We start from the raw sequence: 17050 nt of genomic DNA, 5'->3' as shown, positions 1-17050 counted from the left end.
ATTTTAATTCAAACTGTTACAGAAAAATCCATTCTGGTTAAGGACATTACATGTAGTTTAAATTGTGACGATTACTTACACTGTACAAGACTCTGCGTAAAATCAAAGCTAATCATGTGAGACATCATGGTAGTTGACAACAGTAACAAGCACATATGTTTGGTTTCATGTTTAAACATTCATCAAATGAGCCTGATCCTGTTAAGAGTCGACTGGGGGGGGGCTGTCACTGGGCAATAGAAGGAGTATACCCTGGACTGTTGAGAAGTCTATTACAGGGCTGCAACAAAAATTCACACTTCCATTCACACCTACGAGCAACTTCGAGACATAAAGTAAACTAACTGCATGTATCTGGACTGTGGGAGGAAACCATAGTACCTGCAGTAAAAGGTAACCTACACAAGCACAGGAAGAACTTCTAAACCCCACACAGAAAAGCCACCACCAGCTGTGAGGTGGGATTTCTAACCACTGCGCTGATAAACACTGTGTTTTCAGTAAAAATCCATTGCAGTGGAGGCACTGCATGTTTACATCATGCACCACATGGAGAACAATGTGTCATAAATAGAAAATAGTAGAAAATAGTTTGTTCTGTCGTTGTTGCTCTCCTGCCCTCCACGAGCATCCTCTACACTGTGAGGATAAAGAAACAGGGATTTACAGTGCTGACATCAGAGCAGATTTTCTGATAGCTGTCATACCGGGACTGGTTGGCATTTGGCTTAAGAAAAATAGCCATGCCAACAAATATTTTCAGTTGATCCATCAAAACCTTGAGGCCAGAGAGCAACTACTGTTCCAGCCCGTTGAGATCTGATATATCCCTTAGATGGACTAGTGACTGGACCCTACACTCTTCCATAAGTGGGTCAAAAATGACCCCTGTTAGAATCATTGTGTTTTTAACCACCTTTGCCATTTTGGTTAAAAATAATCATTTGCATTGTGTTTTGTATTATATTTTTGTCAAGTTCATGGTTAAAATATTTTTATTTTTCACTCTAAACATTTTCAACATTTTGCGTGTAAATGTTAGATGGCCACTTTTACAGAGCGCTTTTTATCCAAAGCACTTAACAATGTTGCTTCCCATTCACACACACTGATGGCGATGGCTGCAATGCAAGGTGCTCACCTGACCTAGCAGGAGCAACTTGGGGATCAGTGTCTTGCCCAAGGACACTTTGACACGTAGCCAGGGGGGCCTGGCAATTGAACGACTGACACTGTCCTCCATGGACGACTGCCTCACCAACTGAGCTACTGCCATGTGATTTGTAGTACTCTCTCAAGTCCTGTGTGAGACAGAGTGTGTGTGTGTTTGTGTGTAACTCTTTTATTGCCTTCTTGTCTCATCACTGTATGCAGTTGTGACAAACTGTTTCTGGCTGTGATCATTGCACAGAGGTACATTGCATCTCCCACACCGACTGGTAACTTTGTGACCTTTGTTACTGGATGTTTTGAATGGCAAGCAAACCATTGATCAATGTGTGCTATATAAATAATTGTATGTGTGTGTGCACATGCACAACACAAACACAAACACATGTATATATATACATATATATTAGAACATATATTCTTGACAGTCAAAGAATCAGAGACTCCCATGAAATTCCATCATTTTTGAAGTTTGGGGTAGTAATACAAAAACTACAATTTTCTGAAATGTAAAAAGCTTAAAAAGCTAAAATGATCAAGTGTGCCACACAGTTATTGACTTTAGGAGTCCATACATTAGGCCTGCATGGTTACCACACCACAAGCTACGCTAGTGTAGCTGCCAAAAAATGTGACAACAAACAGGGCCAGGAGACTAAATACAGACACCACCACCCTCACAATCTATGTTGTCAGAGTTAATTGCTAGACGTGGTTCATTCTTACTTACAAAGAGATGGTTTGGCTTTGAAAAGATGCAGGCTGGTCAAAAGACAACATATAGAGACAACTAACGTGTCTCACCTTGTACAAACGAACAACCACACATATCTAGAATTTGAAAAGCTTCAGGAGATTGTTGGCCATGAAAAGCTAATTCAGGTACCAACTTAAAAACACACTGAGCAAACCTTTTGCCCATCATTTAACTATTTAAGAACTGTGCCTAATGACAAGACAAGAAACACTGTGACCAATAACACTGCAAAAGGCAAAGCGGGAATCACAGGGGGTTGAGATAGATGGTTTTCAAACAAATGTGAATTCTTTGAAATATCCATCCAAAAATATCCAAAATATAAAAAAGGATTGATAATTTATTGACAAATTCTTCCAAAAATGATACCCCAAGATTAGGGAGCATTTAAAAGACAAGAATAGTGCAACAGGAAAAAAAAAAGAAAAAACATTAAAAAAAGCAACAGAATAAATTCTATTAAGCAGTTAAGTAAAGATGAAAACAAACATTTTATACATACATCCCTGATAAACCCAATTATGTAAGCAACTGTACAACATGTTTTGGTATCTTTATAATAAGAAAGCTGGCATACTTACTTTATAGAAATGCAGAAAGATGCATCAAATCACAGTCTTCTTTAATCCAAGCTAATTTCACACATCACCATGCACATGCATTTCTTATTTACTTCAGATCGTCTCCCCATGAGTACATTTGAAACCCATTATAAAAGACTGCACCGCAAGCTGGAAAATGACTTCCTATCATTGTTTCATCTTCTGCTCCTTTGATGACCAAATATTCTGCAGTGCCACTTTCTTTCAGTAACAGAGGAAAGCCAGTTTACAGAGGAAGCACATGGTCAGTTACCAGAGAAGTCATTCATGCTGTTAACATTTAATATTCGTGTAAGGAGTTAAAAGACATCTAACATGAATATGGACTATAGGCTTAAACCATATAGACATACAAATATTGTACATTCATTTTTTTGTTGTTGTTGTTGTGTTTTAGACCCCAGATGCCAATGATTTCGTGGAAAGTGAGAATTTTTAAACATTACATTACTTAATACAGGCCTTTCTTTGTTTCTGCTCACTGATGCACATTTCACAGCAGCAGAGCAAAGCTAGAAAGTGAGCGTGCATTTTTGTGCTGCTGAGTGATATCCGAGAGGGGAAACTTGACTCTGACCAGCACAAACCACAGATCAGCCCCATCTTCCCAGAAATCCACAGTGGTGAAGCTATAAGGCTCATCACACCATGCAGCACTGTTTTGCTTTCTGATACTAACCTGTAGACTCAGCAAGTCTCTGATACAGTAAGTTGAACAGGATGTGCAGAGAATATACTACACGTTAAAAATGAATCTTGAAGCTACGGTGTTCACTCACATCCCCTTTAGAGAGTTTCTATAGAGTTGGGTGGAAAACCCCTTTTCACTTGTAAATATAGGTTTTAAATATGAAAGATGACACAAATGTTATTATAATAAAGACAAGTTGCAAAGATACACTGATGAAATTGGGGTTTTGTTTTCTCCCATCTGAGACCCATTAAAATAGTTCAAATAAAGTGGATAGTGGAAAGTGGAATCTCCTCACTGTATAGTACGTGTAGGTTAATTTGTTTGATTCGCCCCCTGTTGCAGGAAGGACCATGTTACCTACTGCCGTTTAAATTCCTCTGAGCCAACTTCAAGCCAACGCTGCAGAAATGGATGACATTTGGTAGTTTGGCGTATCTCTGTGGCTCAGCATTCTGTAATAATTATAATGAGGTATTATATTGTAATTGATCCCCCGAGGAAAAATGAATTTCTTTATATCCCCTCAGCCTTGTGCAGTGAAGGGAGAGCAAAGCATCAACTACAAAACACAGCCCCAGGGATTGTGGGGGATTTAGTGTCTTGCTCCTGGACACTTTAGCAGGGTGGTTGCTGGAAGAAGATACTGAACCGAGGACTTTTCAGTTCAGGGTCAGTTTCCCTAATGATTTCAGTCCACGCTTTGTCTCCATCACCTGCCAGTATTTCACTCCCACTCACTCACAACTATGTTTCTGATAACAGAGAAAAAATACATGACACTTTCTGCAGTTCATCTCGGGTAACATTCTGCTACCAGGGAAGGTAAAGATTTTTACCTCTACTGTTGTTTTTCTTCTCTTAAGTCACTGGGGATACAACTGATTAAAACAGAGAGGGGTCTCCCTAAAGTATTTAGTGCCACCTACAGTAAACCACCTTCTTTTGGTTTCCATTACTTTCATCTGAGAGTATGTGTGCTCTGAGTGAGCCACTGCAACCATACTACTGAGGCTGTGCATTGCTTCTGTCTACATCAGCCGACTGGTCAGCAGCCAGACGGGACTATCGACGGAGCAACGCTGCTGTTCAAAACAGAAGGGTCTTACAAGCTCTGTGTGGCTCAAACAGGCTAATTGCTTACTGATTCTGTCTGTTGCCTAATAATTTGCTACCATGCAACAGAAGTAGCAGCTTGAGGTTTAATTTTCATTCTCTCTGAAGATAGTGCAGAAGCCTTTAAAGGACTGACTGTCAATACTGCAGAAGAGACATACTGCGAGTTTAAATTTTGTTCTCTGTACTTTAAATGTTATTCATATTCTCAAGCAGCAAATGGAGGCTGCCTCTATAGGTATTTGCACTGGGGGCATCCCAATAAACAGGCTATTTTTATACCTGCACCTTCACCACAACGCCCACTTGGGTGTATTTTGTATGCTTCTGCACTACTGCTCATCAAGCACAGAAGCTGTACTGTAATCAGCCACAGTGTCAGGGAATATTTAATGTTTATGGCAGCAAAGTATTTCCCACGGGTGTCAAACAAAAAGCAATGTTAGTGTTGTGAGCTATTAGGAAAGCACAGATTGGGGCTAACAATGGAAACCACCAGAGAGGAGCCTGGCAGTCTCCTCACCTATGGACAGGTTTTTAGATTTTTAGACATAGCTCCAATGTTAAAGGACACTTCCACAGATTTTAAACTTGCTTCTTTTGGTTCTAGTTTGGGTAGTACATGTACATAAATGCAATTAAACTTAAATCTCTACTTCTAGCTGGAAAATTCCTCCAGATGACATCACTTGGAGGAACCTACCGTTCAGATGATGTCATCTTTTCCAGAGCTCCCCCAGATGACATCATCTCTACTCCTAATGATGAAAAACTCCTCCGGGTGATATCATCTGGAGGACTTTTTAAGCTAGAAGCAGAGGAAAGTTTTATTATAGGGACGTCAGAGGGGAAGTTTAAAAGCATTTATGTACATTTACACCCTGAACTAAAGCCATAGAAAGCAAGTTGAAAATTGGTGATGTTGCCCTTCAGTGGTAGTAGACGCTATCATCTACTTGACTTGCCACTTGCATACATATATCTAAGATAAAATGTTGGGGTTTTCTCATTAAAATGCAGCAAGCAAATTACTGCAATAAAAGGTAAAGAATGAATATGGCCAGGACTATAACACAGCCCAGGTGTTTTTGTTTTGTTTTACAGTATTAATTTTTCCTTTTTAGGCAACTTTAATTTATAACTACAATGAATCAACAGATCCTGATCTTGCATTTCTCATGAGACACATCTGTAATTACTTCAGTAATTGTCTCTGGCTGTTTGTTTTTGTGTTTACAAAGGCACATTAGGTAGAAGAGAATGGTCTGATTCAGTATGGGGGAAGGGTTTTTCCTTATTACATTGTGTCCAATGACAAAAGTGAATCTAGCCACATCTTCTCTGGTTCCTGTAAAAGAGACCTGTTTCATTAGCTACCTTCAATTCATATGAAATGTGTAACAACCAAAACTCAAAACTGCCAAGACCAAAAAGCCACTTAGGTAATGAAAATGTCATTATGGAACACATTGGTGTGTGAAAGACATGTCAGCATGTGAACAATAGACTGTGAAAGAGATTAATATATACATTTGTTTTCTATGAATGTAATGGAAAAATGTCTGACACAAAAACGTACTTTGGGGAGTGTACAAAACAGCAAAAGCCTGCGATTCATACTTGCAGCAGGTAGGGTTTGGATGTCGAGATCGGTTGTTGCTTCCTGTCACAGGGCTTAATTTGAGCTCCATAAGTCATGTCTTGATCACCCTGCACTTAGACTGAAATGGATAAATTGGTTCATGGTTGAACTGTTGGTGTTAGCAATAAAACAAATTGTCGTGTCTACCCTACTACTAACAGAGTTGCAACAATGGAGCCCTCCGAGGGCCATGTTCAATGTGCTTAATCTCCCAGAGGTTCGGTTCATATCCCCTGGCTCTCTCCCTGCTCTCTCTAAAGGTTAAGCAATGCTGCAGCCTGCTGCCAGCGATGTGAGAAGAAAAGTAAGGGATGAGTGCTCTGCTTCCACATAGCAGATGTTGTGGGAATGGGGGACTGAAGTACCAGTGAGGCAAAGACACAGAATCTAATGATTGATAGAGTCTCTGAGAGGAGAGAGTTGCTGTGCTAAATTTCCCATGTGCCTGTCTGGGTACTGTAAGTGTTATGACATGGAGAGGTAGAAAGATAAATCTCAGCTTCAGTTTAATCAAAGACTCAGCAATCAGGAGCACATACTGTAGACTGTCCAGAAATACACAAATATTGCAAAAATGCTTTAATTGCATAGTTTAATACATTTACTGTAGAGTTACTTAAAGTAACACCCAACACTAAAACTTGCTGTATAAAAGTTCGGACATTGCAGTAGATGCAATGAAGCAAAATGAACACAGATTTAAAAAGATGTGCATGCAAATCGTTCTGTTTTATACATTTTAATTCCTCATCTCAGCTGCCACAGTTAACACACCCACACTTCACCTCTCGTTCATAGTTGGAAAACCTCTGACCCAAACATAGTTTTATTTTTAGAACCCTGTGCTTTCTCTTTATCTTTCCATCGCCGCCGTATCACATCATACCGAAAAATGTATGCAACTGATCTGAAGCATGTGTGCAGTGGGAAACAGTGTCTGCATGTTTTTCATTTCACTTAGTCGTGCAACTCAAAGTAGTTAATATAATTCCCTTGAAATTTCAAATTCAAAATTCTTTAATTACAAAATCTGCATTATTGTAACAGTGTTGAGTTAGGTTTTAGCTAAAAAAAATATGTAAATTAAAGGCATGTGGCACAACAACAAGACACAAAGTAATTAACTCTGTTCATCTAGTAAAAACTGCAAAGTAAATGCACACGCCAGAGCTGTTGAACAGAACAGTACATGCAGCTTTTTTGGGAAAAACATGTCAGTGTGTATAATCAGAACAAAAGTGCAGGACACTGACTGAAGACCTTTACCAGCTTAAGCGGAAGTGACTTCTCTGGGGCAAAAGCACCTAACAACCTTGCTCATTTGATGGCACCCCCTTTTCTTAACACACATTTCCAGTTTCCTCACCTGTTACTGTCTGAGCTGTAGCCAAACTTGGTTTTACGGTGGGATCCAAGGCTGCCTTGAGCTAACCTAGAGGGTAATATTCCCGCACTGATTCATCAGGCTGGGTTTGTATTGGGTCGAAAGGAAATTCATTAGCATGCACATATTCCCTGTGGCATTTTGGCAGGGTGACAAAACTGCTATACTGAAATGCTGCATTGGGGATTGAAAAGCCCTCGCTTGTTGGTAACCGGGGGATGTCCCCTGCTGACTTTAGATTTGTTGTTCAATGCAGAGCAACTATAAGTAGGTGAGGACTCCTTGACGCAATGTTGGGGGAATTACTGTAGGTGTAGGGTTTTGTGATGGCCAGTGCGTAATTGGCTAAACAAATTAATTACACTGGACAAAGCTACAGGTTTAACAGCATGTAATTAGTTGACAGATTGAATGGTAAAAATACGTATTATATTTAATTTTCTTTACTGTCTGTATTTCAGCGATAGTCCAATATTCAAACAACAGAGTTTAAGAAAAGTCAGTTTTAAAGCCCTTGGACACGGAACTAAAATTAACAGCCTGTGTAATAAGAAAAATGACTCTGAACAAATTAAACCAGTTTTCAATTACATAATATGTAGGTCCCGACTTCAAATTCTTCCAAATTCCCTTAGTCTCATGGCGGAACCATAAACTGAATGGATGGGTCTGCATGTCTGAAAGTTGCCCCTCGTGGCCCAAGGAAAGATTTTATTTAATACCCTGCATCCAACACACTGTGATATATGGCACATGTACACCTTTAATAGTGCATCTATCATAGAAAAAGGGTGGAGGATTGAAAAAAGATCTGTGTGGGATTAAAGAAAAAAAGATACAAATCAAAACATTAAAACATTTTTCTATAGCAAACATAGTTTTGACTAAGAGCTAACTGCAGAACAAATATGCAGCTGCAGCTCAAATACCTGCGATTCATATTTGTTCATCTGTTTTACAGAAGAAGAAGAAGATACCTTTTTAATTTGGAAATGGTTGTCTTTTGTCTTCCAATCAGGGGGTTTGTGTATTTCCCAGTCGGTGAAAATACCACGTGAACCACGAACTGGAGAGTTTGACAAGATTGTCCGCAGACTGAGTGAGAACCCCAATGCCCGAGTGGTCATCATCTTTGCCAATGAGGATGACATCAGGTGAGCAGACTTTTCTCAGCCACTGTTGGTTGCTTCCAGCTTTTTTCCTCAGTTGCATTGGTACATCTCCTTTTGCAATACAGTAAATTCCTTTCTCAAAACTATTTGTACAGACAGCACCACACATGGTTCACCTGCAAACGGCTAAAACACACAGGAGACTCCAGATAACTGTACATAATCATTTGCCCGAATGTGCCAAAGCATTTGCAATGTGTTGAGAGAAATTGCCCATCTGATGTGAACAAGTGGCTAGGTGAGGTTAAAAAAGTGGTTTGGAGAATTTAACTTCTGGTTTCAGAAACGTACTTAAGAGAAAATTGCCTTTGTTCCCTCAATTCGAGTTTTCTGAATAGCAGACTTTGCAATGTCTAAAACAACTTTACTTTCAACATATAATTTGAAGTAATTTAGAGACAGACTGCTCAGTGGTGCAAATTAACATCTTATATGTTGATGTGACACACTCACCAGCCCATTTGTTATATTCACCAGTTCAACTGTTTGTTAATTCACATTCACTGACAGCACCTGTGACGAAATAGTGTGGGGGGATTACACACATGTACAGACAATCTGTCTGTGGACTGATGAATATCTAACATCTTTGAGATTACTCTGTAACCCCTTTCCAGCTACGTGCCAATCAACAGCTTTTGATCATATAGTACCTGTAGGTCTGCTGGCATCTCCTTTTTGCGAGGAGTGTCTCAGATCAGCTGATGCAGCTCGTGAACAGCACACTGACACTGTCTAAGTGTCTTTATAAGTCAAAGTAGATCTAAACAACACCTTCATTCTCATTTGATTATTTGGAGTCCAAGTTTACTAACACCTGACTCCATTTGACGTGACATCAGAAACCTAGTGTTCGTCACTTTGTGGGTGTGTTCAAAAAGGCATGAAAGATCCTGACTGTGTTTTATCGGCTTAGAAATATTGTGTGTGTGACTTTAGTGAAGATCGGATCATATTTCATGATCAATTTATGCAGGAAAACCGGGAAAGTGCAAACAGTACCATTACTTTTTACTTGCCACTGTACAAGTGTTGAAGCCGTATTAGAGAGGCGTTGACTGGTTTATTTTGCAGCCACGTTTTGTGATGGCATCTCATCTGCTGTCCCGATTTAAATCCGACTCTGCTAGTAAAATTATAATGCCCCTGATTTCCTTGTAGGGACAAAACATATCAATTTAAATCCATTATTTCATTATCTACTATTAAGACTGATACTTTGTATTAACAAAGAACTAATTAGCTGCAGGCCGAATCAACACACAGAGCCCTGTTGTGGCTTTGTATGGCAAAAGGTTTCCTAGCAACCAGTTAGTAAGCCAGCATATTCCTAGTGGAAGTGGGCAGTGATTTAGGCGGTCTCTTGACAGTGACCAGGGCAGAAGTCCCACTGCTCATTGACTTAATCCTGTCCTGATAACAGGTAATAGTCTGGATATGTAGTAATTACAAAAAGCCAGGGGGGGTTTCGGTACTGCATGCCTGGCCTATTCTTTTACCGAGGCAGTGTGAGCTGGCAGCAGCTGAATAAAAACCCACAATTGTGTCCATATAATGTCTGAGAAACTTCGCTTGTTAGAATGGAACTCTAACTTAATATTTACCAGATAAATAAACATACTTCCTCATCTCGTATTTACAAAGAATAAATCCAATAATAAGTGTGTTAACCTTATATATTCTAGCCAGGGTGTGTTATGGTTTAGGTTACTGTGTTTGCTCTGTGGGAAAGCAATTTGGCTTTGTGACATTTAGTGAGATGAACACAAATTCTGAATAAATTAAAACTAATTGGAAATGTATTTAAATAAATCCTTGTCTGCTTTGCACTTTAATTATGTGAACATTTAATTCGTCTAACGAATCTAACTTAACAACAATAGAAAAAGACATGAACTAGATTAGCAGTGTAAGGTGCAAGGTACCCACAGTAAGTGGCCAAACATAAGGAACAAGACAAGAAAACAAGTAGGTTAGGTGTTGGTTGGTGTTGATGTTGGGTTTCACTGCAACAAAACTAGAAGTTCTACCCACGATAATAAACTTAATGTGAGTCAGAAAATGAGTCTACAGCCCTGAAAATACTATTAGTCCTCAGTGTGTTATTTTTATATCTTATTTGTCTGTCTGTCTATTCATGTCTGGGTTATATAATATTCTGACTTTGAGAAATACTTTTTTCCTTTTCATATTTCGTTCATGCAGCCCATACATTTAGTGAAGACAGATTTAGAGAAAACAATAACTGCAAATCAGACATAAGGTCATAAAACTATGGCAAATGCATGAAGTAACAGCAGATGACTCACTGCTTTCTAAATCCAAATTTTACAAAGATAATTAATTACATGATTATAGCATCCTTCCTAGAACAACCATAAAGTCTTACACAAGGCTTTAAGCAGTATTTGCCATGAAAAAAGCTGATGCTGTGTACAACACAATATTGATGCCTAATATTTATTTTTTGCTCTAGCTCTCTTAGGGATCATATAAAAATTGGCAAAGCTTCACATGGCAGGTTGCTGTGTTTAAATTTTATGTTGCTGTGCTCAAGCTTTCTTAATGTAACTCTGCTGCTACAGCAGAGCTTGATGGCAGTTTTTACAACTCCCTAAACTTACTTTCACTGGCAACAAGCCACAAATGTGGCAAGGGTGTCATTCTGCCACGGCAAGGGAGACCACTACTGCACTGGGAAAGCATTGAGAGTCTATGGTGGCTTATCAATTCAATAAAAGCACCTCGGTGCAACTTTGTCTTAACTCGAATCAGAAAATCCTTTCCCCATGTCATTGGATGTGCAAGAAATGAAAATATGGACATAAATGGAAAATACAGTAAATGTTGCAGTTATTATTGCTCTGCTTTTCTGTCCACAAGGCGGCTTCTTCAAGCAGCTAAGAAGGCCAATCAAACAGGCCACTTCATCTGGGTAGGCTCAGACAGCTGGGGGTCCAAAATCGCCCCAATACTGAACCAGGAAGAAATGGCAGAAGGTGCTGTCACCATCCTACCCAAACGACAGTCCATCAAAGGTATGCAGATCTTTACCTTGCAAAACAATCAAAATGATGTGTTTTCTTATTTTTTACCACAATTTATATTTATACAATTGCTGCAGAATCCCCCCCCCACTTATTCCTTCCTTCCTTCAACTTAAATTATTTCACTGGGAGCTCTTAATGTATCATTGCATTCATTAATGCAATGTCTATTGTGTCTCCCACTTACAGGCACATTGGACAATAAAGGGTTGTGTCACCACAGTTACTTACTGTTTGTGTTGATTAAATCAATATGGTATCAGATCTAGACAGTATACTTTCCCCTATGCTATCATACTGCAGTAAAAAGTAAGACTACTCATTGTGACATTGTGGGCACAGTGAAAAAGTTGCTATTAGGTAAAAAAAACTTTGAATTGTGAAAACAACATAAATATAGTAAATGTGCAGCTAAGAGAAAAACATAGGATTGTTGTGTTTTTTTAAGGTTCTGCTCTAGTATTTCTTATCTAATCGTAGGCTGAGCCTTACTAAATAGTAAATTCTCAGTTAATTTTGGTTTAATAGCAAAGTTGTCCATTAGGACTAGGTGCAGCAGAGTTTATGTTCTGTTCATAAAGGATTTTAAATGAGATAATGACTTCAACTGGAGAGAGCACAAATTTAAATGCAAAAAGACGTAAATAATATTCTAACAGCATCTGTCCGTTATTTCTTTTCAGGTTTTGATCGGTACTTCATCAGCCGTACATTAGAAAATAATAGAAGAAATATCTGGTTTGCCGAGTTCTGGGAGAATAACTTCCAATGCAAGCTTAGCCGGCATGCTGTGAAGAAAGGATCTGGCATCAAAAAATGCACAAGTGAGTCAACACTTAATAGCAAAGGCGGCACCTGGTCAATGAAAAGCACTCAATCCATGACCAGGTCTATTGATTGCGTCTGCTGTGAATACATTAATACATGGAGTGTGTCTGTGTGTGTGTGTGTGTGTGTGTGTGTGTGTGTGTGTGTTTGTCTTTTCCCAAGTGGAAAACATAATCAAACTTTTCTAAATCATGGGAATGCTGTTTGTTGGCTTGCTGAATTTGCAGTGGGCAACAACAGCTGTACCAAAACTATGGCATCACACGTGAATGAAATAAACCTCATAAGAAACAAGCTTTTAGATAACTGAAACCAGTACAATCTTTAGGCCTGTCAGCCACCCAGCAAGTAGTCCAGACAGATAACCAATGAAATGCTTATATATCCCAACAACTTTCTGATTACACATTGATGCAGTAGAATCTACTACACAAAAAAACATAAACTAATGTCTTTGACGTATAATTACAGTAACCAAGATACTTGCAGTGGTTAAAAGGAACCTCGTCTCCTAGAAGTCAGTATGACTAAATCGTTTTCCCGTTGGGCAGCACAGATAGCGCTGCAACCTCACAGCTAGAAGATCTCTGGTTGGAATCTACTGGCTGTGTGCAGTTTGCATGTTCTCCCAGTGCTTGCTTGGGTTTCTAGGTACACCAGTTTCCTCCCACCATCCAAACACATGCACGTTAGGTAAACTGGTGACTCTAAATTCTCTGCATGTAAGAAGTTAGTGTGAATGGTTGTCTGTCTGTGTATGTCTTTCTGTGTTGGCCCTGACATGGACTGGTGACCTGTCCAGGCTGTACATGTACTCTGCCTCTCAGCCAGCTGGGAAAGGCTCCAGCCCACCGTGACCCTGAACAGGATAATCAGTTACAGATGATGGATGGGTGTTTTTCTATTTATGCTATGGTGTCAAATCTAATAGCTTGCACCAGAGTTGCCAGGAGCTGGTTCAGAAAAGACTTATCGGGCTCACTGTAATACTTTAAAATGTTATTTACTTGGGGAATGCTGTTTGTTATGTCCTTATTCAGAGACATACAAAGGAAAGCAAGTGAAACAAATCTAATATGGACTAAAGTATCTTCATAGAAAAAATACATTTTTGCTTTTGCTGTCAGACTGACTATCTTCTAGGATTCTGAATGGTCCGTAAGAGATCCATTTACTGTTACTCTGGAAGAAGAAAGTCTTTGTAACACTGAGATTTTGGAACCTGATGAGGGACTTACAGTACACAAGTTGTGATAAAATCTTTTTGTGTTATCGTCGGACAGAATAACTGACAGAAACTACATGTTATTGTTTTCGCCTTCTGGAGATATTGTAGCAATGTGCGGATTAGTATATTGGGTCTCTAAAAATACATTCATTTGAATTCAAAAGAATATGCACATTAAAGCAGCAAATGCATCACCCAAAAGTTGAAGGGTTTCTGTGTATTTTCCCAGCTGTGCTGTTGAGTCTTGTTTAGGACTGAAGTGACAGACAATCTGACACAAGAAGAAGTCTTCTAATATCGTTCTCACAAGTATTTTTACATAATCATTACCTAAATGAAATTAAACTATTCAACTAACCTGTGCAACACAATGTGTTCAATGTCTGAGTTTGCTCAGTCAGTAGATTAAGTACAATTCTATCACCTGGCTTCCAAAGATAATTAACTGCACTGAGATCTATAAGAATAGTTTGGGATCTTTGAAGCTGGTCTTTATAGAAACAAGTGAATTTTATGCACATTTAAAAATCTTGCTAACAAAACGCACAAGTGCACAACAGTATCCCAACCTTTCTTGGTTACGATGATGAAATCTGAGGGAATCAGAGCTGAGACAGTTGTCAGTTGTAGTTAGTTGGTGATGTTACAGCTTTCAGACTTACAAATTGTAGTCACATACATGTAACAGTCTGCAAAAAAGTATTATGTCAATTTTAATCACCATTAGCAAAGACCCGTTCCTATCAGGGTCACTCATGTTATATTACATGCTTCCAAGAGAACACAAGTTGTGGATGAAACCAGGCACTGAGGAAAAAGTGATTATGTTACTATGCCGTAGCAGTCAAGGGACAATCAGGGGATTAAAATAATAAATAAATGAGTGATTTTTACTGTATCTTCAAAAAACTAACTTTGAAAAATCTAAACTCCAATAAGCTAGTGTGACGCTGAAGTTACTTATGACTCTCAGGTGAACTTTGACACGCATTTCTTTCCCCACAGAACGAGGGCTGTGCAGTGTGGCTCTCATGTCTTAAAGTGTAGCCATGTTCCAGGTGAAATCCTTTGCAAACACTGCAGACAGCAGTTAAACTTTGTAAACAAAAGTGTTACTCATACGTACAAAAATCACTCAAGTTTTTGTTAAGAGCAGCTTCAAAGAGCCCAAACGACTGCTTTAATTGTCACCTGTCTTACCAACATTTTGTTTTTGAACAAATGACAGAACACTTGCAGGTTTCAGGAGAGCACATATTCTTAAATCAGTTGTCATGGTGGCTGCTCTTGAACTAAATTGCTGCAGACCTCTTTCTCCCTCTGAGTGGCCTCTGGGGCACAATACATTTGTACAAGTCAAGACATACAATCTTTTCACTCAAACCCTTTTGCAAGTACAATCACTATCCTATCCATTGTTTCTTTTGTCAGAACAACCATTCCCTGTCCTCACTTCTGCTGTTTCTTACTATAACATTTTTTCAGGCAGCTTAAAACCCATGTGAACAGTTTAATACCCATACTAATGATACAATAAGCAGAAAGATCTCCAGGAAAATAACAGAGGAAGGCTAATAAACCAGAGACTAGAAAATATTTATAAAGTATTAACATTATTACGTGGGTTAGATGTAATTATTCTACTTGTATGATATCAACACTTTGAATTGTAAAATACAAGTCACTGGGAACTCACTGAATGTATGCACCTCTACAGCATAGTAAAAGTTAATCTACCAGGACTCAGGCGGGGGGAATGCAGGTAAACAACACTGCGTAAAAATGTATAATTCACAATCTGCTGCTTCTCACCTTCCCGTGTGACTGTATTTGCAGCCCCAGAGGCCAAGGTTTCAGGTGCACTGTCACCCCCCCAAAAAACTCCTTATTGTACCATCTTAATGGAGACTCACATACTGCAAGGAAACACTTAACAATTGTGAAGATTCTTAACTGAAATTCTGAAAATCTTCACACGTACTAAAGCACATAAACGAATGGTAAAAATACTAGAGTTAATTTATAATTTAGCTTTTATATTAAGACATCATTTTGAAAATAATGGCCATCTAATTTGTTAATTTGCTCAGTCTTGCCCTCCTTAGTTTCCGCTCATCACATGAAGCTTTCAATTAGTGAGAGAACTTCTCCCCTTTGAATCTGTTCTCAGCAATCTTTGAAACTGAATCTGGAATCGATAAAAAGATTGAATGAAGGCAATGACAACCGTTGTGAGCAGTGTTGTCACTTTTAAAGTTAGAAGGAAAAAAAAACGTTAGTAAGAGAAAAGGCATTTACCCCTGAACTGGTCAAACACTGTCTTGGTTGAAGATGCTGAAATAGAAACATCCCAAACAGATACAACCCTGAAACAAAGAGTTTAAGACTCTAAACACAGGAAAAAAATCCAAAGTCTTTAAATGACAAATATCATGCATACTAGAGCCGAATATATACAATTCCAACATGCAGAGAAAGTCAGAGGTTGACAGGCCTGCGTTCAGTTACAGAAGCTAAGCTATGGTTTAGGGGTTTAGTGTCATTTTCACTATGTATTTTCCGTTTATGTCCTCTGTTCCTCTAATAACAAAAAAAGTTCAAAATCAAATTCAAGTTATGTTTGCAAATTTAACTAGACTAAATATTTATTTCAGAGTATCAGTATCATTAAAAACATCATATTCATCTATGTTTTATCTGAAATAAGTGGAAATCCCAATTTAACTGATGTGGGATTCAAACAGAAGACATTTCTGGCTCCAATAGTGAAATATTTGCCGCGTAGAATCCAATAATACTTAGGTTTACTAATGTACATCACAGTTTCACATGACTGAACCACAAAACATGATCATGTTATTGAGAGCAGAATGAACAAGAATTGGCTGATATTAGGGAAGAATTTTTAACAAGGCAGACAAAGAGGTAGTGATGGAAAGACACTGCACAGTGTCAGAAGGTTCTCGTTCTCATCAGAGATGCACTGGTCAGAAATGATGATGACTGACAGACACATCAGTCATAATTACAATGGAGGGAAAAGACCAATTCCAGTCCTCCTGTGTTAGAAATGCCACTGCAAAACGGACAGACATAACGCTTTTCTTGTCTGTTACCAAGTTTATTTATCATTCCAATCATTCTGCACTGTAATAGACAGTATTAGTATATCACTAGGTGGACTATTCAGTAGAGTCTAGCCTTTTCTATAATTAAAGTTTTCTGTCTTACTGGGCTGAGATAACAGCTTCTGCAGGTGCGATGCTTCTTGCTGACGTCATTTCAGCACACGTTGGGGTTCACAGTTTGAGTGAACCAAACAGGCTTGAGTCACTCTGCTCCTGTATATCCCTGCAGACATGAGTCATCGAGGCTGCCTCTGTGCCTGCTCAATTGTCTGCCATCCATTGCTC

General features: G+C 38.8%; 1 protein-coding gene across 4 annotated transcripts in view; it reads left to right on the top strand.

Moving 5' to 3' along the window:
* grm4 (glutamate receptor, metabotropic 4) overlaps positions 1 to 17050 on the top strand; it is a 169052-nt gene that overhangs the window by 126941 nt on the left and 25061 nt on the right. For all 4 annotated transcript variants that reach the window (XM_067528207.1, XM_067528208.1, XM_067528210.1 and 1 more), the window contains 3 exons: positions 8381 to 8516; positions 11418 to 11572; positions 12265 to 12405. In XM_067528207.1, the coding sequence (XP_067384308.1) occupies positions 8381 to 8516; positions 11418 to 11572; positions 12265 to 12405 (432 nt within the window). The remainder of the gene's footprint in view (positions 1 to 8380; positions 8517 to 11417; positions 11573 to 12264; positions 12406 to 17050) is intronic.

The sequence above is a fragment of the Channa argus genome, chromosome 13 (assembly GCF_033026475.1).
Source record: "Channa argus isolate prfri chromosome 13, Channa argus male v1.0, whole genome shotgun sequence".
Classification (NCBI taxonomy): Eukaryota; Metazoa; Chordata; class Actinopteri; order Anabantiformes; family Channidae; genus Channa; species Channa argus.
The sequence above is the reverse complement of the archived record's forward strand: the minus strand, read 5'-3'. Positions and strand labels throughout refer to the sequence as shown.